This window comes from Globicephala melas, chromosome 5 (genome assembly GCF_963455315.2).
Source record: "Globicephala melas chromosome 5, mGloMel1.2, whole genome shotgun sequence".
Classification (NCBI taxonomy): Eukaryota; Metazoa; Chordata; class Mammalia; order Artiodactyla; family Delphinidae; genus Globicephala; species Globicephala melas.
The window spans coordinates 126845979-126869706 of NC_083318.1; the positions used below are offsets into that span (position 1 = coordinate 126845979).

At 35.4% G+C, this 23728-nt stretch overlaps 1 protein-coding gene across 6 annotated transcripts in view; it reads right to left on the reverse strand.

Moving 5' to 3' along the window:
- SMARCAD1 (SNF2 related chromatin remodeling ATPase with DExD box 1) overlaps positions 1–23728 on the reverse strand; it is a 70810-nt gene that overhangs the window by 30120 nt on the left and 16962 nt on the right. For 3 of the 6 annotated variants that reach the window (XR_011377491.1, XM_030865657.2, XM_030865656.2), the window contains exons 4-8: positions 17096–17267; positions 14005–14071; positions 9397–9500; positions 2293–2394; positions 1228–1309 (exon numbers count right to left, since the gene is read on the reverse strand). Coding sequence is in view for 5 of the 6 variants with exons in the window: in XM_030865657.2 (XP_030721517.1) it covers positions 1228–1309; positions 2293–2394; positions 9397–9500; positions 14005–14071; positions 17096–17267 (527 nt within the window). In the remaining variant the exon portion in view is untranslated. The remainder of the gene's footprint in view (positions 1–1227; positions 1310–2292; positions 2395–9396; positions 9501–14004; positions 14072–17095; positions 17268–23728) is intronic. The other 3 variants (XM_070045610.1, XM_060299786.2, XM_060299785.2) reach the window with 3 other exon arrangements.

The window sequence follows — 23728 nt, forward strand, 5'->3', positions numbered from 1 at the left end:
CAACTTTCTTAAACGAATTAAATATAAATCCTCATTTTCTATCAAAGATCCTGAGAATATAAATGGCAGCTGCATATACATAAGATGTCCCAGATGTTATTTAGCAGCCACACCCCCAGGCCAAAACTGATGGGTGTAGCAAAAATAATGCTCATCCTAAACTAAAACTATCCACAATATGACTAATTTTTCCATCACCCATCCCCACTTCTAGGTTCATCATTACCAAAAATCATTTAAATATGTTATTAAAAAGCACCACTACTTTATCACTGATTACACTACCATATTCCATGGATTTCTAAGATGCCTGTGATCGAAGGTACACTTATTTTATGTACTAGTAAGAAATACGAACAGTTACTCTATAACACAGTATTTTGTTATTTAGAATGTTTATGTTTTACTCAGTCCAAAAGTTTTTAGACTTGCATATTACCATACATTCATTCTTGTACACATATTAAAAAGTAAGCAAAATAAATTGAATATTCTTCACATTTCTTCACATTCATAATCTTTCCCTTCTTTTTTCAGACTCAGAATTGGTGATATTGGTGGTTTTCTTTTCTCCACACAATATCATTCTCTGTGCCATCGAGAGCATTTGTTGTGTAGCATTTCCTAAAATAATTCATTAAAAACAGACAAAAACAACAAAAAACCTAAAGCCATTGTGTTGGCCTTTTAAAAAGCTGGCCTTCTTAAGGATGTTGCTAAACATGTGTGATTCAACTCCTCCCCGCTACTTCTCTACCCTTTGGTTCCTAACGTTAAAAATGTTCCACTATGGGATCAGGGACTTTCTTCCATGCCAGTGATAACCACCTTATAAGTTTCTGATACTGGTGCTTTTGCTATTCATGTAAGTGCAGGCTAGGACATCTACGTTATAGTGATTATAAGACACCAGCAATTGTAAGATCTTTCCTAAGAGCTGTTAAAATGTAAAAAAAAAAAAATGTTTCTTTTGTACTCAATAAAACATGGTAGTTTATAAGTAGACTTAACTATCAAAAAAAAGTTAGCCAAATAGAAAAAAATGTTTATTGTTTCATTCTACACTGCAGTAAAGAACAGGCCAAAACATCTGGGAACTGGTTTCTAACATCTTGTGCAATCCCATTCTCTGGTTATTAGCTAATAGGTTTACTATTTTCTTATATACTAAGATATAATATATTGGGAAATATGAATTTTCTGTAATGACATAGAACAGATAATTACCTTGGTCTTCCGCAAACACTTTTAAAGATTCTAAAGCCTCTGTGTACATCCATTCATGTTCCTTGAGTACTTCCCTTAATTCCTAGAAATAAGTCATTGATCTTTTTATTAAAAATCTAAAATTAACAACTTGTTGAAAACTTCTATGCTCTTTTAAAAATACGTAAATCACCTGAAAACTTAATAGAATTCATATCTGATTATTTCACACTTGTTTTTATGTTGCTTTACAAATGCTTTCTGTATATTTAATTTCACTTTCGTAAATTGCTTCAAAGGGAGGGAAGCTTGATAGTTTTTGCATTTCTACTCTTGCTATGAAGTGCTCTGAACACTAGAGTATGAAAACATGTTTGCTCAATTAAACTGCAACATGCAGCTAGGCTTTTATAAACTGCCAACTTCAAAACATGTAATTTGAACACATGCAAAGAACCAGTACAGCAACAAGACTCTGCATTCAGCTCATCAGAATTTAGCAGATGTACTACCTGTACATATACTGAATAAATCAATACAAGTGTAAATGTATTCCCAATGTTAAACAAATAATGTGTTTTCAAGTACAATAAGGTGATTAAACACAAGGATTTTTAGCACTGGCATGCTTGGCATGGGTCTTTACTGACCCTGAAAGTATTTTTACTATCTATCAAATACACCAAAGCTTATTAAGACACTGAAATACAGTATTACACTTTAAAATTCTTCATGAAAAATTTAAAGGATGAGAATATGAAGAAAGCTAAAACAAGTGACTTGGGATTATAGATGGCTTTGTAGAGGATCTGCATTTTATATGAGATGACAGTTGTTACTACAGTTATGTCTGTTATGATTACATGATGTTACCATTATAATGCTGATACTATAGTTAGCAAATAAGGTAAATAAATAATGTAAACTAGCAGTACAAAGATATTTTATAATATTGATAAATAAGAATATTTAATCAGAACAGTGCAAAACTCACCCTAAGCTTTTCACATGGTTGATCTCAAAAGACTATTTTGTAATACAAACATTTAGTACATACTGATTAAATTTCTGCACATGACTACTCACCTCTTTATCAAAATTGGGAAATTCCTTTTGCAATTTCAACACAATACTTTCCTGTTTTTCCCAATTACTGCTAGATTCTGCAGACTCATTTGACTCCTCTCCCTAATGGGGAGGTAAAAAAGAGAACCAATTTAAGATATCATCAATAACAACAGTCTTAAGACAATCACATTTGTATTTTGACTTGATTTGGAAGTTTTCACATTCGATCAAGAAGAATCCAAAAATGTTTCTTTTTGTTCATGTGAAAATTGACAAATTTGTATCTTAAGGATAAAAAATATTACTGGTTTAAGATCACTCAAAAGACCTTGACTACATATCCAATAACTCACACTTCACTCATACAATGCTCAAAATAAGCTAAATCTGCTAAAACAACTAGAATGATCCTCAAACTAACTCGAAATAATTCAGGTATACTGAAGTCTCTCCAAGCTAATGGCAAAAACCGAAGAACCGAACCAAACCAAACCAAACCAAAACACCTCATCCGTGCTGACAATTTCATATCCTCTACAAATTTCAAATACTGAGAGAAAAAAAGTTTACTTTTACTTCAGTCTTGAATGGTTTAAATATTAACTGCTCAGTCACAACAAAAGTGACACAATGACAAAGAAACTTATACAAAACTAAATAATGTATAAATTAAACATTAATTTGGGAACTGTGGCTACTCATACACACTATCTCTTTCCTCTGTCACTTAACTTCATTTGAAGAAACTGGTTAAAATTCCACATTTAAACAAAAAAAGATTCCTTGGGCTCATATATAAGAAAAATCTTGCATTTTAGTCAATCTAAAAGCATTTATCTACTTTGCTAAGATACTGTACCACAAGCTATACAAACATGAGAGAGAAAAGCACTGTTTCATACTTTCTCTTTTACCTCCATTCTTATCCAACAATACTATTTTTTTATTTCACTAAGAGAGAAATATTTAAATTGTGAGCAATACCTTTCTTGCACACAGGAATAAGATGAAGTTCCACACAACAGAGACATAAGATGGTATGTAAGTTAGGAGTAGGAAGAAGAAAACTAGATGTGTTTTTGTCATAGTAAGTGGCCTGTGTCAGCTGCAGCACAGAGACCGTGGATATGCTATAAAGCTTAAAAATTAGACCAGCGCTAATATTGCTTAAAGGTCTGGAGTGCCAAACTGAGGTCAGTCTTTATTCAGAAAGCAAGAGGATTTTGAGCAGGGGAATAATAAAACATTAATATTTGGAGAAAGCATTTCAAAGCCATCAAAAATTCATACCGCCAACCTCGCTTTGCAGATGAAGACACTGAAACTCGAAGAACAATCCTTTTAAAGGTCACAGATGGATAACAGCCAGCTGAGGTACAAATAGAAACTTAGGTGTCTAACCCTAGATCAGTGTTTTTCCATTACCTAAGTGTTTCCTAAACTTTAGTCATTCACATAGCACATTCATGATTTGAAATGAGTCAAACGTCATCAAAGTATGAATAAACAAATTGTAGTATGCACATAAAACTGAATATTATTCTGCCCTAAAAAAAGGAATGAAGTACTGACACATGCTACAACATGGATGAACCTCAAATATATCAAGCTAAGTGAAAGAAGCTAGACACAGAAGGTCATATATTTTATGATGACATGTATATGAAATACTCAGAATAGGTAAATCCAGAGACAGAAAAAACTGACTGGTGGTTGGCAGGGGCTAGGGGGAGAAGAGAATGGGGAGAAACTGCTTAAAAAATACAGCATGCTATTACTGGGTGATAAAAATGTTTTGGGACTAGATAGGAGTGGTAGTTGTACAACACTGTGAATGTACTAAATGTCGCTGAATTTTTAATGGTTAATTTTATGCTATGTGAATTTCACCTGAAGAAAAAAAGTTAAAATATTTGGAAAACAGTAAATATCTTTTGGGAATTAAATATGTGACAGCACAAATTAAACATTCAGTAGGTCGTGTGCCGATTTGCTCTTTGCTCTCGGATCCCACACTTCTATCAGCTCTGCTAACACCTGGTGACTGAAAATACCTACGCAGTTCAGTGGTTATGCGCGAGCTTTACAGAAGCCAGGTGATACACAACCTTTGGGCTCAAATCGTCTTAGTGGGTCCAGGGGTTATGAATCAATCCTGTGGTTATTTTTCTGGGTTCAGAATGCAAAGTTGCAACTGACAAATTTGTCACTGCCAGAAATCCCACATTAGCTCCTTGACCCATGGATTAAGGGCCATAATTGTAGAAAATACCAAATCTAAGGCACTAGCATTGTCCCTCTGAAGAAGCAGCAGCAGCAACACCATATTTCTGAGGTAACTGCAGAGACTGACTCCATCATCCCAGATCTCAGGGTAATTTGCCTCCGTGGCCTATACAAAAGCTGCATGGGTCATAGAGAATTAGTTTAGATTATCATAAACAAACAGGTGACGACTCCAACTGTAGCTGCTATACCAGCTGCTAATTTTACTAGAGAAAATCAATATAACTATGAGACTATTACTCTAGCAGTAATTAGAAGAGACTAGTAGAAGCAATCTGCTTTTGTCTGGGCAGGGTCAGTGATGGATACACCTTCACTGTTTTCAGAGCTATGGTGAATCTCCATCTCTCTTTCATAAAACAGTACTCAAGGACTTTGATAGTTTTGCACAGTCCACAGTATATCACTTTGATCCTCTATACTGAAGACGTCACACAGATTGGACTTGATAAGCAGGAAGCAGTGGCTATTTTTAGATGACCTTAGTAAGAAACATGCATGCTAGAGTAGAAAATAACCACCCTCAAATCCTGGGCCCACCACTTTCATGAATTATACAGGGGTCCAATCTGGAGCATGCTGCAAATTCCACTCCGGAAAAAAAAAAGACGACAAATGGCTGGCACTGGTGCCTCTGAGAGAGAGGCACAACACTTCAGTGGGCTTCTTTGGATCCTGGAGGCAATGTATATATATACTTCAGTACAGTGTGTGCCGCTCTGATCAGTTTATGAAGAGCCCTTAAGTCTGTCAGGAATGGGGCCCAGATTAAGACAAGGCTCTGTAGCAGGTCCAGAGTGCAGTGCAAGGTCCTTTGCCACTTGGGTTTTGTGACCAGTAAGTAAATGCAGTGATTCCCAAAGAATCTGTGGCTCATAAGGATGTTGTATTGAAGTCTCTGGAAATCCCCAACAGGAAAATCATGGCAGAGACCCATATGGCTTCAAAGAAAGGTCCTGTCCTCTTCTGCTGACAACTACAATCTGTTCCACTATAACATGACACATCCATTTCCAAAAATTATTGCACGTGCAAAATGATGAAAATAAAAGCTACCATGTTTAAGAAAAATTGTGTTAGAGGTATAACATTCAAAAACTTCATTAGTGACACATTTAAACAAAGGAAGAAACCTTAAAAGAAGGGTAGCATAATTTTACACGTTAAATGGTTAAGAAATACGTAAATACTAAAATAAATATGAACTCAAGTTTGCTTGGGGATGTTAACATTGCAAGAGTTGTAGCTTATGAGTTACTATGAAATGGTAGATGAACAGTTATTTGAAAATGACCAGTTATGGAAAGGCGTGACTCACTATCCTTGTGCTATCTCTGCTGTATGGCTGAAAATATACATATTAACTTAAAAATAAACAAATAAATAAAATCAATAAATGTCTGCTAACTTTGCTAGCCTCCTCCTCTCATATTAAAGCTGTCTGGGGCTTCCCTGGTGGTACAGTGGTTAAGAATCGCCTGCCAGTGCAGGGGACACGGGTTCAAGCCCTGGTCCAGGAAGATCCCACATGCTGTGGAGCAACTAAGCCCGTGTGCCACAACTACTGAGCCCACGTGCCACAACTACTGAAGCCCGCACGCCTATAGCCCGTGCTCTGCAACTGCAACAAGAGACCACAATGAGAAGACTGCGCACTGCAATGAAGGGTAGCCCCGGCTCGCCTCAACTAGAGAAAGCCCACGCGCAGCAATGAAGACCCAACGCAGCCAAAAAAAAAAAGGATAAGATAAATAAATTTAAAAATATATATATTTAAGAAAAAAATAAAACAAATACAGCTGCCTGTTAGGTTCAAGATTCAACTGGATGCCATGAACAACTCTCCTACTATGTTCAGCATTAAAGCCACTATCTTCAGTAAAGAAAAGGCTGAAGTAAACAGTAAAACTGTTTTCAACAACATTTAAAACACCTGATAACTTTATTGTTAATCTGTCATGGTGTAAACTTCTGATTTTCATTGTCACTGTCATCATCATCATCTGCATCCACATGGCCTTCAGCAGCAAATTGTTCCAAGTCTACATCTTCATTTTCTATCCCCTCAAATCCAACTTGTTTTCCTAAACCAACAGCTTGTTGTGAATTTTAAAATATTTCTCTGAAGGTTCAAGTTCTTCAAAATCAAAAATCAAGTCAAGAAAAATTTTCCACGATACATAATGCAAACACTCTTTTGTTACATCACTCCAGGCTTCTAAAATGGTGGCAATGGCCACTCCAATGTTAAATCTCTTCTAAAATTCTATAACCATATCTGCATTCTCACCTTCAATTACAGTAATTAGTATCTTAAATGTTCACTTTAAACAGTAAGCCATAAATGCTGCTAACACATTTTTACCACGAGACTGTATGAGAGAGGTGGTTTTTGGAGGCAGAAGAAAAAAAGCCTCCTTCAACCAATATCTACTGCACTTTGCAGAATTCTTTATGATCAGATAAAGTGGGAGAAAAATCTTGAACTTCTTTTACAGAGTTTACATAACTGTTAGAACCAGCTGAATGTGAACAACTGCTTACAATATAATCCCATTGAAGACGGCAGCACTGTACACAACTTCAGGCAGTACAACTTATTGCCCATTTTGTATAGAAAAGATGGTTAGAGGTACAGATCAATGATATACCATGGACAACAGCCAAGGAGAAGAACAAGAGTGGAAGATCGGGGAAGAGGTACACGGTTGGACTTAGAAGTTTTTCTGAGAATAGAATGTAAGGGTAAGAGCATCATATATGAATGTTCGGCAAATGTATCTATTGCATAGGAGTTTTTAATAATCACGTGGACAAGATGATTCATTCTTTGAACACCAAAATAAGACTGGATGCATGCTTGGATGCGCTTGGATGCATGCTCAACGTGTCTATATACAAACGGCCATGGCAACATGGACTAAGTTTGTGCACACAGATCAACAAGGTAAGACTTTCTCACCCCAACATTTATCTAGCTACTGCTACTGGTGAGTACCTGACCTGCCAAAGCAGAGGCCAACAATGAGTTCCCATGACAGCACCATTCCTTGGGAGATGTAGTCAACTGTCTGGTGGCAAGTTGATTAAATTCGACCCCTTTCATCATGAAAGGGACAGTAACAGAAATCTACTCTGAGTATGGATTAGCCTTTCCTACCCCCCTGGATTTGGCAACATTAGTTATGGATTGAATTGTGTCCCTCTAAAAGTCTTATGTTGAATAATGCCCAGTACCTCAGAATATGACCTCATTTGGAGACAGGGTCTAAGGTAATTATTACTGAGGTAATCAAGTTAAAATGAGGTCATTAGGGTGGGCCCCTAATCCAATGACCGGTGTCCCCATAAAAAGAGGAAATTTGGAGATGGACAAGCACACAGGGAGCATACACTGTGAAGATAAGGCAGAGATCTACAAGTCAAGGAAGACCAAAGACTGCCAGCAAATCATCATCTGCATCCACATGGCCGTCAGCAGCAAATTGTTCCAAGTCTTCTGTGGTTAGATCATCAGGGTGGGACTCTAGCTCTCCAACAACTCATTTTCTATCCCCTCAAATCCAACTCTAATCAGTGAGTTAGAGAAGGATGGAACAGCCTTTAGGAGGAACCAACCCTGCTGATGCCTAGATCTTGTACTTCTAGCTTCCAGAACTGTGAGACAATATATTTCTGTTGTTTAAGCCACTCAGTTTGTGGTCCTTTGCTACGCTGTCCTTAGGAAACTAATGCATCATATACAGATATATAGAAAGCTTAACACAGTCACAGTACACTGTGACACAACGGTCAACGTTTCTGGCCAGGGGAGCTAATTTCACTGGAATTCATGGAATTCACTGATCTCACCATGTGCCTCAATACCTAGAAGGAGCTGGCATACAGAACAGTGGTATCACAATGAAAATTCAGAATGTGAACCTGTTGCTAACACCTTACAAGGCTAACATGCTGTTCAACAGATGTACAAGCAAAGTAAGTGCTTTGAACCAGCAATCAATACGATGCTATTTCTTCTACAGCCGTTATACGTAGGTCTGTAAACTAAAACGTGGGCCTAGTCTCTTATACTAGTAGCTCCTCACACCTAAAACTCAAAGAATTTTTACTTCCTATCGTTATTAGTTCTCAAAGCAAGAATACTTCTATGGAGGGACACAACTATCCCATTAAATTAGGGTACAGATTGCCATCTGCTATTTACGGCTTCGTGCATCACTAAATCACAGGCAAAGGAGGAGGTTACTGTGCTAGTTGGGGTGACTGATTTTGATTACCAAAAAGAAATTGTGCTGTCATGAATACAGACAGGGAGGACTATGTCTAGATTCACTGGGAGGCCTCTTAGTAGATCTACTCCATAAAGGAAAAGTTAATGGAACACTAGAATAACCCAGTAAAAGCATAACCACTATTATTTTTAGATAAGCAGTTAAATATCAAAGGAGTCATCTATAAGAATTATAAGTAGTTGTCACTGAGGAGTATGAAATGGTGCTGGTACTGGTAACAACTGTTTTACGTAAGTGTTGTTCAACCATATGTATCTACTAAATTTTATGAAATAAAATTTAAAGTATATTTTCCCCAAAAGGTACTTTACCACACCACTAGAATATTTTTTAAGTTAATTTTATAACTCAGAAATAAGCAACTAACACTGGATAAATTAAAAAGAAAGCAAAACCAGTCACAAATGAGATGCAACCATAAATTTTCTTAGTTGTAAGAGAGAAGACTGATTCACTGAGGTGCATTTTTAGTATGTCCACAGACTCAACAAATTCTGTGCTTAAGCAACTAATTTTGATGTTGCAATTCAAATTAACTCACTTGATCCAATCTCTTCTTTTTCATAGACTGATCATCATTAAATTCATCTTCCTCAAATGGCTCTGAAGAAGAAGATAATTTTCTTTTCCTAGGTCCACCACCTTCTAAAACAGAGAAGGACATTCAAAGTTTGCACAGATATTATAAGAATCATTAATGCAAAACAAAGGCAAAAATGTTACTATAATGAATATACTTGTAGACAGTTCTCTTGACATCAGGCCCAATGTAATTTCTTCTACATATGACATACATTCAATAAATGTTAACTGAATTGAAGGAAAAATAAACAGAGCCTCTTTTCAGTCTTTCAGAAGTAGAAATCACTGTAAAAATGTACTTATTTGTAAACCATCACATTATTTAATGCTAAAAATACACATCTTTAAATTGAAAGTAATTCTATAGTAGGAAGAGGTTCTCCCCAATGCCTGAATGTTCAGTAGTGAAAAAAAAAAAATTGAGCCCATCAGCTTATCTGAATAGCATCGGATAATTGTCAATAATTGTCTACTGTACCAGGCTTTGCAGGGGACTTTTATAAACTGCTGTTCATTTACTTTCCACAAGAAACCTACAAAGTAAGTATAAACTCATTTTACAAATTAGGAGGAACTGAGATACAGAGAGCTCGAGCGATTAATGCTCTTAACCTAAAAACAAGAAAGTATAACACAAGAGAGGGCTGTATGACAGTAATAGGAAATCTGCACATTCTGTTATGACTGAGAGAACTCAATCTACATGATCTGGAGAGGCTATGTTGCGTAATTTTTACTTTGTATACATTCATATACTTCTTCAGTACCTTCGCTTTCAGAGAGCAAATTCCAGAGACATACTGCAGTGCTAGTATGAAAGCAGTTGCTGAAAGCTTACAAAGGTTTAAGATTTCAGTATTAATTATATCAACTATTAATTATATCTAACTATGCTGTTAGAAATAAAACTTGTAGAAACATAATACTGAAAATAAATACAGACATGACAGCTTTTAAGCTGTTAGCATGAAAATTTCATAATATGGCTATAACAAAACTGAATGCCATCAACATTTCAGTGTATAGTAATTACATGCTTTAAGTATGCATGCTTAAATTTTTTCCCCTTTGTTTCATAAAGTAAATGTGCATTCTGCATATGCCAACTAATTGCCAGCATCCACTTTAAAAAGGGGAAAATATAACCACCACTCTATCATCTATATATGCTGGGGTTAAGTGAATACCATCAGTAATATCCTAATATTCAAAGTCTGAAAAAAAGCTTCAAACTAGTTGATTTATGCCATGTCACCTAGACATGTTTAATCCTTTCTTAAAAAGAACAAAAGCTTTTTCTTGGTCAATAAAGAATTCTTCAGCCCTAAGTATCTGTTTATGTATCTTTCTGTGGTTAATAATATGGAATCAAATTTTTACATGTATATAAAATGGCTACAGACATAAATCTGCAAATATATGTGGGAGAAAACACATAACTAAAAATTTAGTACAAAAGGTTACATAAGAGCACACAATGCTTAGTTACCTACATATATATTTATAATTATTAACCAAAAATTGTGCATATATCTAAAGAAAACAAGTTAATATTCTATGTTAAATACCACTTCCCAATTACATGTCTCATACATTCCCACCTTTTTTGGGGTGCACCCATCATCAATTTCAGGCAGAAAAAAAGTAGGTTAGACATGTACCTCACACCCCAAATAAAAATATTTTTTCCTTAAATTCAATATTTAAAATAAAAAGTAAAACATGAAACTGTAAAAAGAAAATATGAACAAAGAACACAAACAGGCAGTTCAATAGGAAAAAAAAAGAGAAAAGATGGTCAACCTCATTAATAACTAAAGACAGGTAAAATAAAGTACCCTTTTTTTATTCATCCTAAGATTAAAAGGACAGTTGTAGCAGACTGTGGGCAAAGAGCCACTTCTAAACATTATAAATTGTTAACAGTGTTTCTGGAAGGTAGTCTAAATAATACATCTCAGAATTTTAGATGTGTGTTTCTTTCAGTCCAACAATTCTTCTTCTAGGAATTTATTTACAAAACTGATGGAGAATGTTTGCTTAGGCGTACATAAAAATTTTTTAATTAAGTATCTAAGTGCCCATTAATAAGCTATTACACAAGTCAGGATACACTTTTACAAAGAACTGAGTAGACTTTTAGAAATAAAGAAGGTTACAAAACAGCAAAAATAACAGGATGACAGTCACATAAAAATGTTTTGCCTACTCATACATATATAGAGAAATGGAAGAAATAGCTAGACTCCTGACAACATCAGTAAATTCATATTTTTACCTTTTAAAGCAGGGTAAAATTTCAGATACACATTTTTGTTTTTATAACTTATTCATAAATGAAAACTTTCAGAAGGCGATGCAAAAAAGATACCCTTATTGTTTAACATGCAGGATGATACTGTCTATAAAAGATTGTAATTTGTGGTAAAACCAATGTTCAACATCAAGATTTGTGGAACTGTCCAAGATGTCTTACAGGCCTTTTGTTGGTGAGACAAAGCTGTCATTCTATACATTACCTCTAAGTGTACTAGTCTAAAGATAAGGATGACTGATATATGACTATCCTGTCCATTCTAAGAGGAAGCATGGAAGTTTACTTAAAAAAAACAAGAAAAACCTGATTTTTTTCTTTCCTTGTAATTTGACACTTAACACTAAAAAAAAAAAAATTATATCAGTCTAGTATAAGAATGAGAATAAAAAAACCTCAGCTTAAGTTCAAACTTAATAAGGACTGTAAACTCCATGAGGGCAGAGGTTTTGTCCATTTTGTTTTGGCATGTACCCTCAGTGCCTAAAATAGCATCTCGCATCCAACAGTAGATGCACAATAAATATCTGTTAAATTAATGAATAAAGTGGAATGACATAAATTGCTCAAGAGAAAAAAGATTAGACACTGCTGTGGAATAAAGTTATCCAACAAATTTTTCAGTGGAAAGATTCTGGAATACTGAGATATTATGAAGACAAGAAAGAACATGTAAAATGCCCCAAACCATTTAGCAACTCAACAAATGTTAACTGAGCCTACCATTTTTCAGGAACTTTTACAGTAGGGATACTGTCATGAAGACACACTCAACCTTCTCCTGTACCATTTCCTATTATCAGACGGCCCTTAAGAACAAAGAAAGGCTAACATGTACTAACTATGTGCCACTCACTATAAGAAATTTACAATAACTTTATCACTTCTTCATAACAATCTAAGAGTTTGATACTATTATCATACTATTTTCCTGCAATGGAGACAGACAGAAAAGTTAGGCAACACTGCCCAAGGTTATACAGCTAGTAAGTAAAGGAAAAGGAAGAACTGTATGATTTGGTTATGAATGAGAGATCATGTGGATAAAATATCATCATCTTTGGATCCACTCCAATACAATCTATTTAGGGGGGTAAATATGAGGTAGATAATTGTTGAAGAAAGATGATGGGCCCATGAGAACACATTATGGTGTTTTCTATTTTTGTATAACTACCCACTTAGGAAAACGGGCGCCCATTCACACTGTCGATGGACACATAAATTGGCAGAACTTTTAAAATTAACACTGAAGTGCATGTTCAATTTTAAAATGTGCATACCCTTTGATTCAGCATCCTAGTTTGAAGTTTAGCCTATAGAAATAATAACATAAAGATTTACTTACAAGGCTATTTACTTTTGTACTACAGTTAATGAAATAATGTAACCATAAATGTGAATTAACAGAGAAACAGTTAATAAACTGTTTATTAGTAGTTACAGAGGAATGTTTTGGAGGCATTTTTTCATTAGATAAATCTGATTGCACTGACAAGTTATCCATGGTAAATCATCAAATGATTTTTCTTAAAATGTAAACCAATACTATAATCATATTCTGTAATCTAATGTGTGTGTGTGTTGTATAATAGTGTGTAGGTTTGCTTTCATTCCTTAAATTATTTGGTAGTGAGATTATAGGTTATTTTTACTTGTTTGGTATGTACAAAAAAAAAATCTACATAGCATTTACTAAAAAAATAACTGGAGGTGTTTTTTATAATGCAAGCTCCATTAAATGTATTTATTTTTGTATTCTAAGCCTGGATTACAGAGTAAATATTTACTAAATGTAGGAATGCTGATTACCAGCTAGGACGTTCCTTAAGACATTATGTTCCTGACTCAGATTTATGTAAATAAAACTATAATGCAATTAGCAAGGACACTTAAGAAAGAACACATACCTCCCAAAACTTCACTGATATGAGATTTGATCTATAGAGAACAAGCAAAATTACCAATGAAAAAACTGCCCCCTTCCCTTTTTTGGGGAAAAAATATCAACCTAGAAAATCCAGTTCCCAAGTAGCTTTATGACCTCAGGTAATTCCCTTAACCTTTTTTTTTTTTTAAAACTTCTTACTCTTCACAATTTTCATCTAAAAACCCTGAAGCTGTTAATACCTCCTAAGGTTCCTCTAAGAATTCATGAAGGAGCTTGGTAAATTAAAGAGTAATATTAAAATGAGAAGATATTTATTATATAACTAGTTAAGTCAGCATGGCTTGAAACAAAGTCAGGCATACCTGCATCACCAAACATCAGCAAGGCAGCAGCAATTGCTCCATCCATAGTGCTGGTTGATTCAATTAACTAACAAAATGAGAAAAGATTAATGTTTTAAAAATAATACTTTAAGAATTATTTCACAAAGTTACCAAACATTGAAGAACGAATATATTAAATATACAGAGTGGAGAAATATACATACGTATTAGCTTAAGTTCATTAAATCCTATGATAAATTTTCAGAAAATCTGGTTTATCTAAAAGGTCTGAACTTACCTAAGCATATCTTAAAATATATTAGATTTATTTATCACCACTTTAAAGCAAAAAATAAAACATAGTCTATGTACAGTGTATTCAAGGTTTTGTTATTTTAATTGCAAGGCTGTGCACTAAAGTCTCAAAAACTTCCTACCTATGAGTGAGTTCAGGCACTGTGTGTGTGTGTGTGTGTGTGTGTGTGTGCGCGCGCGCGTGTGTGTGTGTGTGTGTGTGTGTGTGTGAGAGAGAGAGAGAGAGAGAGAGAGAGAGAGAGGGAGGGAGGGAGGGAAAGGGAAGGAGAAGGAAAGAGAGAGGGAGAGAAAGGAAGGGAAGGAGAGGGAAAGAGAGGGGAGAAGGAGAGAGGGAGGGAAGGAGGGAGAGAGCGAGAGACACTGACAGATATTTAAAATAAACCACAATTCTGGCATAATTTTTTTTTAATCTAATACTTCTTGAGTGGGATAAAGGACTCTTGAAATTTGCTCTATTTCTAAATTGCTCTAAATTAAATTGCTTGATTTTGTTCAAGAACATATTAATATATGGCTTACATAATTAAGTTTCAAAATACTATTTTTTATACTATTCTGTAACATTTTGGATTTCAGAAAAAACTACCCCATATTTTTCTCTTGCTATAGTTTCCTGTATTTCCAATGAGCTACTTGTTTTAAAAAGATCTCACTTTTTAAAATAAGTTATTTTTGTATTAAATTAAATAGCCTCAAAACAAATTGATAATGCTCTTTTCTATACTAGTTTTCCTCATCTTGGATCCTCAGATATCCTGTAAGCCCCTCATTTTCAAAATAGTCAAAGCATATTCTTATCAAGCCTAGGACTAATTTATATTTTATAACTTCCTAAATTACTTTATGTGGGTCTAAAAGCCTCTGTAGAGTAACCTATGTCACCTTTAAATCTTTTGAAATGATGGGAGATCACTTGAAATCCAGATTACTTCAAGAGAGTGCTGTTTTGAGCAAGTGATAGGCTAAATTCCCAAGATTTCAGATACTACTGAAATACACATACAAAGTTCATTTATTGAGATCAATCCTATTTTTCCACTGTAATTATAAAATTAAAGATCAATGTTTCTATAGGAAATAAATCCCCTTGAACTACCTGAAAAACTGGCAATCAAGCTAAAGTATTTTTAAACTGAGATTTGTTTCTTTATGTTGAATATTTTACTATTCCATCATGTTTATTCTGCTGAAAGTTCTTTCCAACACTTTTAAGTGTTGCTACTAGTGGCTACATCTGTTCCTTCTTTTTCTAGGAAAAAAACCCATTGGGAGGCAAATTATGCTACTAGAAGGGGAAAATATAGACCCAAGATACCATTAAAGTTTCATTTAGCTAACAGTAAGAAGGTATCAAAATGATCTGGGAAAAAAAGCTTCATATTAAATATACCAGAGAACAAAGGAATAATATAATCTACACTTAAAGAGTTCAAACTAGCAGGCCTAGGACCATTTTTGGTTCAGACATATTTTGCTTGACCTGAATGGTATCTTTGGTTTTGTCTTTCTTTAGTTACCATAAAAAGGAATGAGTACCGATACAACATGAAAGAACATCAAAACCTTATACTAAGTGCAAGAAGTCAGTCATAAAAGATCACACATTCTATGTTCCCACTTATATGAAATGTCCAGAATAGGCAAATCTATAAAGACAGAAATTAGTGGTTGTCTAGGACTGGGGGAGGGAAATGGAGAGTGACTGCTAATAGGTACAAGGTTTCTTTCTGGAATGATTAAGATGTTCTAAAATTAGATTATGGTGATGGTTGCACAACTCTGTAAATATGCTAAAACCCAATAAATTATACACTTTAAATAGGTGATCTTTACGGCATGTAAATTGTATCTCAATAAAGCTGTTAAATTGATGATCAACACAAAATAAAAATCCAGTCTTTTCACTTTATTTGAAAATCTGAATTATTCGATAAAAACAGGCTGTCATTGATTTCACATGGTCATATCTTACCGAAGCTAAGGAGCAGCTACCCCTCTTAGAAAGGGTATGTGCCAATGTCCACCACTTCAGAGTTACCTGCCAAGCCCACACAGATACGGTACCAGCTTGGGGAAGGGGAACTGTCGGGCAGGTGGGTGGTGGTGATGATAAATACAAAGGCGAAAAAACTATGCACCTATAATTAAATGATTCCCCGAAGATCATTCAATTACTAAGTGGCAGAGCTAGGGATAAACTATTTACTAACCTTCCGAGATTTATTCTCTACCTAAAACTTAATGGAATGGTGAGTTTTTATTTGCTCTTATAATAAGACATAGATACCTATAACAGTCCAACTACAGCCACTTATTTTGTTTCTATAGTTCAATCAATCTTTCTCGGCAAGGGTGCTATTGGCAGCCAATTCTTCTGTTATGCAGGACTGTCCTCAGTATTGTAGGGTGTTTAGCATCCCTGGTCACATGCACTAAATGTGAACAGCAACTCCTTGTTATTTCGGGGGGAAAACAAGAAAAAAAGCCTCCTGACATTTCTGAGTTTCTAGTGAGAGGTGGGGGGAGGAAGGTTGTCCCCGTTTTAGAACTATTCAAACACAAAAAACTTCACAACCTATGTGAGACACAGAGAAGCCCAGATTGTACTATTTATAGGTGAATAAACCTCACCTACTATAAGACTCAACAAGTAAATCTCTGGCATTTGCCTTTATTAAATATTAAAGTTAATAATTATCTTCAAACATAAGATATCTTTAGAAAAATGACTATCCACTAAATACAGCACTGGATATAGGAGACATTTTAATCATCAATACAACTATAATAACCAATTACTATAAAGGGGTATAACCTTAAGTAAATCACTGTCACTTCTCTGTGGAAAAAGTTCCTTCAAGGTCTGAAGTTTAGCATCTTTAAGGTCTTCCAATTCCGAAAGGTCTTCCAATTCTGAAATATCATTATTATTTCTACCTGCCATGGTAGGAAGGCCTTGGGACTCTTCATCTTCAGATGGCTCAGAACTAAAAATATTTTCAGAGGGAAAAAAACAGTGTTTTAATGTATTACTAAGGTGATTTCATTATAATTGTATATATGTGTATATATAAAATACAGTATATTTGCAGTTCTTTTCAATAATAAATGCAATCTATACCTGTCAAAGATTAAAATGACTTTTTTCATTTCAGTACAGTTGTGCATATAAATCTACATTCCCAAAGTCAGCACCCTTTGAACATATCTCAAATTATCTGGGCTGGAATAGAAAAGAACAGCAAAAACCTGCACTTATTTTGTTAAGATCCATACTCATCCATTGCACACCCACTTTCTCTTTCCTACTTTTTCACCTGTACCCTGAATAAAAGATGAGTGCTGTCATGTTGCTCCTGAGAAATTCTGAAGCATACACTAGTACAAAGATAAAAGAATTTTCATATCCTAGCTAGGTGATCAGAATCTAAGTGTTAAAATCGGAATGGCCCCATTCAATATCAGACTGTCTACCAAGAACAAAACACTTCTTCCGCAGACAGGGAGCACTTATTTTATATAAGGCTTCACGCAACAACAACTAACTTAACCTCATTACATTTCACTTCATATGTTTATCCTATATAAAAGACATTGTGAGCCAAATTTCACTCGTGTATTTCCAAACAAAAAAAAATCTCATTTTGAAATTTTGGTTTTCTACCACAGTAAGCATTCTGAAGATCAAAAAGCATAAGTATAACAAATGGGCAGAAGTTATAGAAATCAAAGAAAGAAATATAGTTAAGTATATTCCTAGCGCCAGAGAATGCAGACTTTGCTATGCAGCTAATTCTATTCTTGGACAGTCTCTTAGACACATATCCAGGACGTGTATTTTAATAACTTCTCTATACTTTTTCATGTTAGTTCAGCTGTACCTGTTAGGGCACCGGTTATGCCTAAGAATCCCCTGAAAACATATCAAAACAGATTGTGAAGGATGAAGAATATGTATTTTAACAAGATTCTAGGCTGACTTCTTGAACCTTGCTCTGAAAAACCGTTCTAAAGTAACAAGGTAAAATAAATCTCTTCTTTTAACACTCTGTCTGTCCTTCAATATTTGAAGACAATTACATGTATCTCCCTTTCCATTACACCCAGACTTTTCATTCCTTATGTACTCATCTCCATAAAATTTCACTCTGCCTCACTACATTCACGCTCCCTAACTGATTCTGTGTCTTAGTTCACTGAGAACATGGAAGCTTTCAGGTTTGAATCCTTTTCCATTCCTGTACTGGATAAGCACTTTAAAGGTCCTTGCTCTTCTGACCATCACGACCTTAACTAAGTGATCAGATTCATCATCATTCCATGGGACAAACTTAGGTGCCCCTGATGTAGTAAGTCTTCAGGTTGATAATGAATCTTATCATGCCTTGGACTTAATGCCCAATTTACAGGAAATACAAATAACAGAGGAATAAATTCAATACCATCATGAAGAAACAATCAGAAAGGTCTATTTTGTCTAAAAGACTTGACCTCTTCAGTAAGTTAAAATCCTTAAAAAAGAGGAGAGGAGGGGAGTGGACTATTTTAAGATCAAAAGATAGTTAAGAGTCATGACATCCAAATGCAGTATATGTACCTTATTTGGGTTCTGTTTTGAAAAACTAGCTACAAAACACATGGAATCTGAATATAAACTGGGAATTAGATGATGTAGAGACTGTTCACTGATAACAGTACTTGTTTTTTGGAAGTGGGATGTACAGCAAGTATTAAGGGAAGAAATCTTTAATTTACTTCAAGATACTTCAGCTAATAATAATAATTAATGAAATAATGAAACAAGGGAAAACATTAAAAATTGTTAAAGGTAGGTGGTATATATAAGTGTTCATTAGCTATTATTTTATCTTCTTATGTGACTGAAGCTTTAAAAGTAAAAGAAAAAAATCTACAAGAACAAGAATGACCATTTTGCGTTCTTTTATCCGGTCTCAGATCAAGTTACTCCCTTCTGCTGAAGTCCCTTCTCAGTGCTAAGGGATTCATTCTAGCCCTTTCTACTTCCTACAGGGCCCTCTTAACTGCCTACCATCTTCTCTCCTGAATCTTTTCTCTCCTTAAGCTCTTCCTCCCAAGCCTGCAGTGCATTCAAGACTGCATTTCATTCAGTGTGCCAGGGGTTCTAGGCACTGTGGACACAGCAGTGAAAGAAGCAGACTCTCCTCTCCTTCACAAATTTTATAAGGCTGATTTTCTATTTCAGCGTTTCCTATATCGTTCTCAACTTACTGGCTTATATCTTCTGCCCCATCACTTTGGTGAAACTGTCCTAAGGGCAATAATACCCTCTAAAATGTCAAACGTGATTTAAAAACACAAACCAGAACACCCCGAACCTTTCACTGGTTGTCTTCTCCTCTGTGTTCCCATCACTGTTGCTTTTTGAAAAGGCAGCCCTACCCTAACCCTCACCCCAGGGGCTCTGCAGCATCATTACTTCTGATTTTCCTTTGACCTCTTAGCCTGTCCTTAATCTCTGTACAAGGCTTTCTTACTTTTTTCACCTCCCTGAACTGCCAGTATCACCTAGGATTCTGTCTTCAGCTCCTCTTATCTATTAATGCTTCCTGAGAGATTGCAGCAATTGCCAGAGTTCCTAGCATCTATATCAGTGGTTCTCAAAAGGGGGGCAATTCTGCCCCCAGAGGACATGTGGCAATGTCTAGAGACATTTTTGATTGTCTTGACTAGAGAGGTGCTACTTGGCATCTAGCCAGTAGAGATCAGGGATTCTGCTAAACATCCTACAACGTACAGGACAGCCCCTCACAACAAAGAACTACCTAGTCCAAAACGTCAACAATGTCAAGGTTAAGAAATCCTGATAACCAAAAAGGCCCATGCATGGGTAATGACTGTAACTGTGGAACGTGCACACAATGCAGTACTATGGAGTTGTGAAACAGAATACAGATTTTTATGAGCTGACATGATTTCCAGGATATATATACTGCTAAGTTAATAAAATAGAGAATAAATGTACATATATATCTATACATACACAATACAAGACACAGTGCTATCTTCTGTGTAGGAAACAAGAAGAAAAGATAAACGAAAGAAAAACAAATTATGACTAGAAACTAAACAAACTGGTTAGTTCTGAGGTAGGAGGAGGAAAGGGTCAGAAGGAGAAGGACAGAAAGTTAATACTTCTCTAAGCACACTGTACATGGAGTTTTAATTTTTGGCACTATGTTAATATTTTAAATATTTGAAAGTAAAATTTTTAAAACGAGGGACAAGGGAAAAACCCTAAAAGGAATACAAATAGAAATTAATGAACTGAACTACATTTCAAGTGAATAACAATGAAAAATTTAAATAAGTAAGCCAAGTACTGTAATCATACCCTCATCTAAAGACAAAATAAAACTTATAAACAAATATTAAACTCATAGTGAGCTTAATGGTCAAGAAGCATGATTATAGCAATTCTGAAACTATTTTATGTACACTGAGTGATTGAACAAATTAGCAAATATAATGATATTGGTGGAAGCAGAGTTCTCACTGTCAGAGAAAGAAATATAGAGAAGAGGCAAGGAGGAGCCTTGTATTAGTAGATTAGAATGAAATATATTATTATAAACTCATGATTTAAAAAACAAACAAACAACATTCTCTGGTTCTCTTATATCCTAGCCCATTCTTGCTAAAAGGGCAATGACATAATCCCCTGCTTCACCCAATAGCAAAGGAAGGACACAACCAGTACACAGATTTCCAAATTCCATTCCTTTAAAAAGGAACCAGTGATACTTGGAGAAATGGTTAATTCTAATTTCAGGCTTGGAGTAGGGAAAACACTAGTCTGCAACATCTTGCGCCAGAAGGGAAAGGCTCAAAAAATGATAGGAACCTCTCAAATCCAGAGTCTGTGTAAAGGGGCCCTCACCTGCCAAAACTGAGCAATTTCAGCATCAAAATGAGTAATAATAGTAATAGATTATAATCAGTTGAGCAAAAACGCACCTATAATTCCATTTTTGTATTCACTGTGCTAAATAAATATATGAATAAATAAGGAGAAAAGGGAAAACTATCTATAGTAGAATAGCAAGTATAAATTCTAGAATGCTAGTTAGAATACCACATTTCACAACTACCAATGTAATAACGGATTCAGGCAAGAATCATCAACAGATGCTACAACTATTGAAGGGAAGTCTGCTAAGGAAGAGGATCCTTACCCAGTCTTAAAGTATCTCATCAGAGATTACTTAATCATTAAAAATGGGAAAATGGTTAACTTTATAGGAGAAACCTGGCAGGCTTCTGAGTGGTTAAGTTCACTTCACCAATAATGAGACAAACTGGTTATCAGTGTGCCTCCTAACATAACACACTGAGGAGGACACAAAATCATTTATGTAACTCCTATCACTTAACCTAAATTTAATCATGAAGAAACAACAGGGATGCAGAAATTGAGAGACATCCTAAAAAACCTGGCTTGTTACCTTCAAAGGCCAATTATCATGAGAATCAAAAAGGCTGAGAAACTTTCAGATTAAACGAGACTAAAGACACATGAAAAACTAAACCCAATGTATGATGCTGGAAAAAACTTTACTATAAAGTACTACTCAAAATATGATCCATGGACTGACTGCTAGTCCTCGAAATCAAACTGTTTGTTATCTATCCATGACAAGATAAAGAACTTAAAACAGAAGGAAAAACACATTGCTTAGTTCAGTTTTTTTTTTTTTTTTTTTCTTTTCATTACAAGACTTTCTTGGTGAAGGAATGAGTACATTAATTTACATTCTAGGGCACATTCCTTACTGATAAACCAGTACTCTGAGTAGCACTACTATAAAGAACATTATTGGGATAACTGGTAAAATTTAAATACGGACTATATATTAGATGATATTACTGCACCAACGTTAATCAGTATTTGTGAATTTGAAATGCTACTTTTGGAGGGAATTCCCCGGCGGTCCAGTGGTTAGGACTCAGAGCTTTCACTCATGGGGCTCAGCTTCGATCCCTGGTTGGGGAACTAAGATCCTGCAAGCCACGAGGTGTGGCCAAAAAAAAATTAAAAAAAAAAATTAAAAAAAAAAAAAAAAGAAATGCTACTCTTGTTATGTAAGAGAATGACCTTGTTCTTAGGAGATAAACGTGAAATTATTAGAGGCAAAGGTTTCAGTAATAATTCTAATTATTATTTTATGAAGAAGGTGACAAGCAAACGTGGGGAAATGTTAACAATGGGTGAATCTTAATCTTTTTAAAAGGATGTGGAAATTGATTATTCTTGCAACTTTTCCGTAAGTTTAAATTTTTTTCAAAATAAAAAGTAAAATTTGAAGTGCTAATATAATATCAATTTTCCTTAGGATTTACCACACAGGATCATCACTATTTTTTATTTCATAGTGAAATTCAGGATAAAGGCATGTTCATCAGGGCTTATATACACAAAGAAGTTCATTTTAAGAGGAAATCCTCATCTTGGGAGTGGACAGTGTTAAGCTCTTGCACCTCTGCCACACTTTCTTCACTTAGCTTCTGATCACACAACCTTCTGACTTTTTTCTTACCTCAATGACTGCTCCTTCTTAAGAGTCTTCTGTAAGTTTCTTCTCATCTCCTGTTCCTAGAATCTAGAGTTCGCCTGGCCTAAGTCCTTCAACTAAGAGATCTTCTGTTTTCCAGCTACACTAGTGTCTCTTACTGATTTCATCTAATCATGTACCTCTTAATATCAAGTATCCTGATAACTCGTAAATTCAGATGTGGAACCTTGACCTCTCTCCAGAACCCGAATGTCACAACTCCAACTGCCTACCTGACAAGCCCACTTCAGATGCCTAAGAGTCTCCTCAATCACAGCACGTCCGAGACTGAGCTGCTGGTCTTTCCCGCGAAAGGCGCTCCCCCACTGCACCCAAGGCAGCATTCCTCATCCCAGTTAGGGTTGGCTCCATCCTTCCAGTTGCTCAGGTCAGATATCTTAGGGTCATCCCTGACTCCCGTCTCTCCCATTCCATTTGAAATCCATCGATAAATCCTCTCTGCTCTACCTTCAGAGTATATTTAGAATCTAACCACTTATTATTCACTCCTATACCTACTAGCATGGTTTAAGCTTCCACCATCTTTTGCCTTGGTTATTACAACAGTATTCACACTTCTACTACGACTCCCCTACAGCCTTAAAAACTTTTAAACATATAGATCAGATCATTTTACTCCTCTGCTCAATATGTTCCTTTAGCTTCCCATCTCGTTCAGAATAAAAGCCAAACAGCCTATGGGCTTAACATGATAAAGCTCTTTCCCTATCCCACTCCGCACCTTGTGACCTTAGGTCCTTCACTTCGCATCATTAGCCACCACTACCCCCAGCCCCGGCCCCGCCGCCCACTTTCCTCAAAAACAACAGGCAAAATACTACTTCAGGGTCATTAAA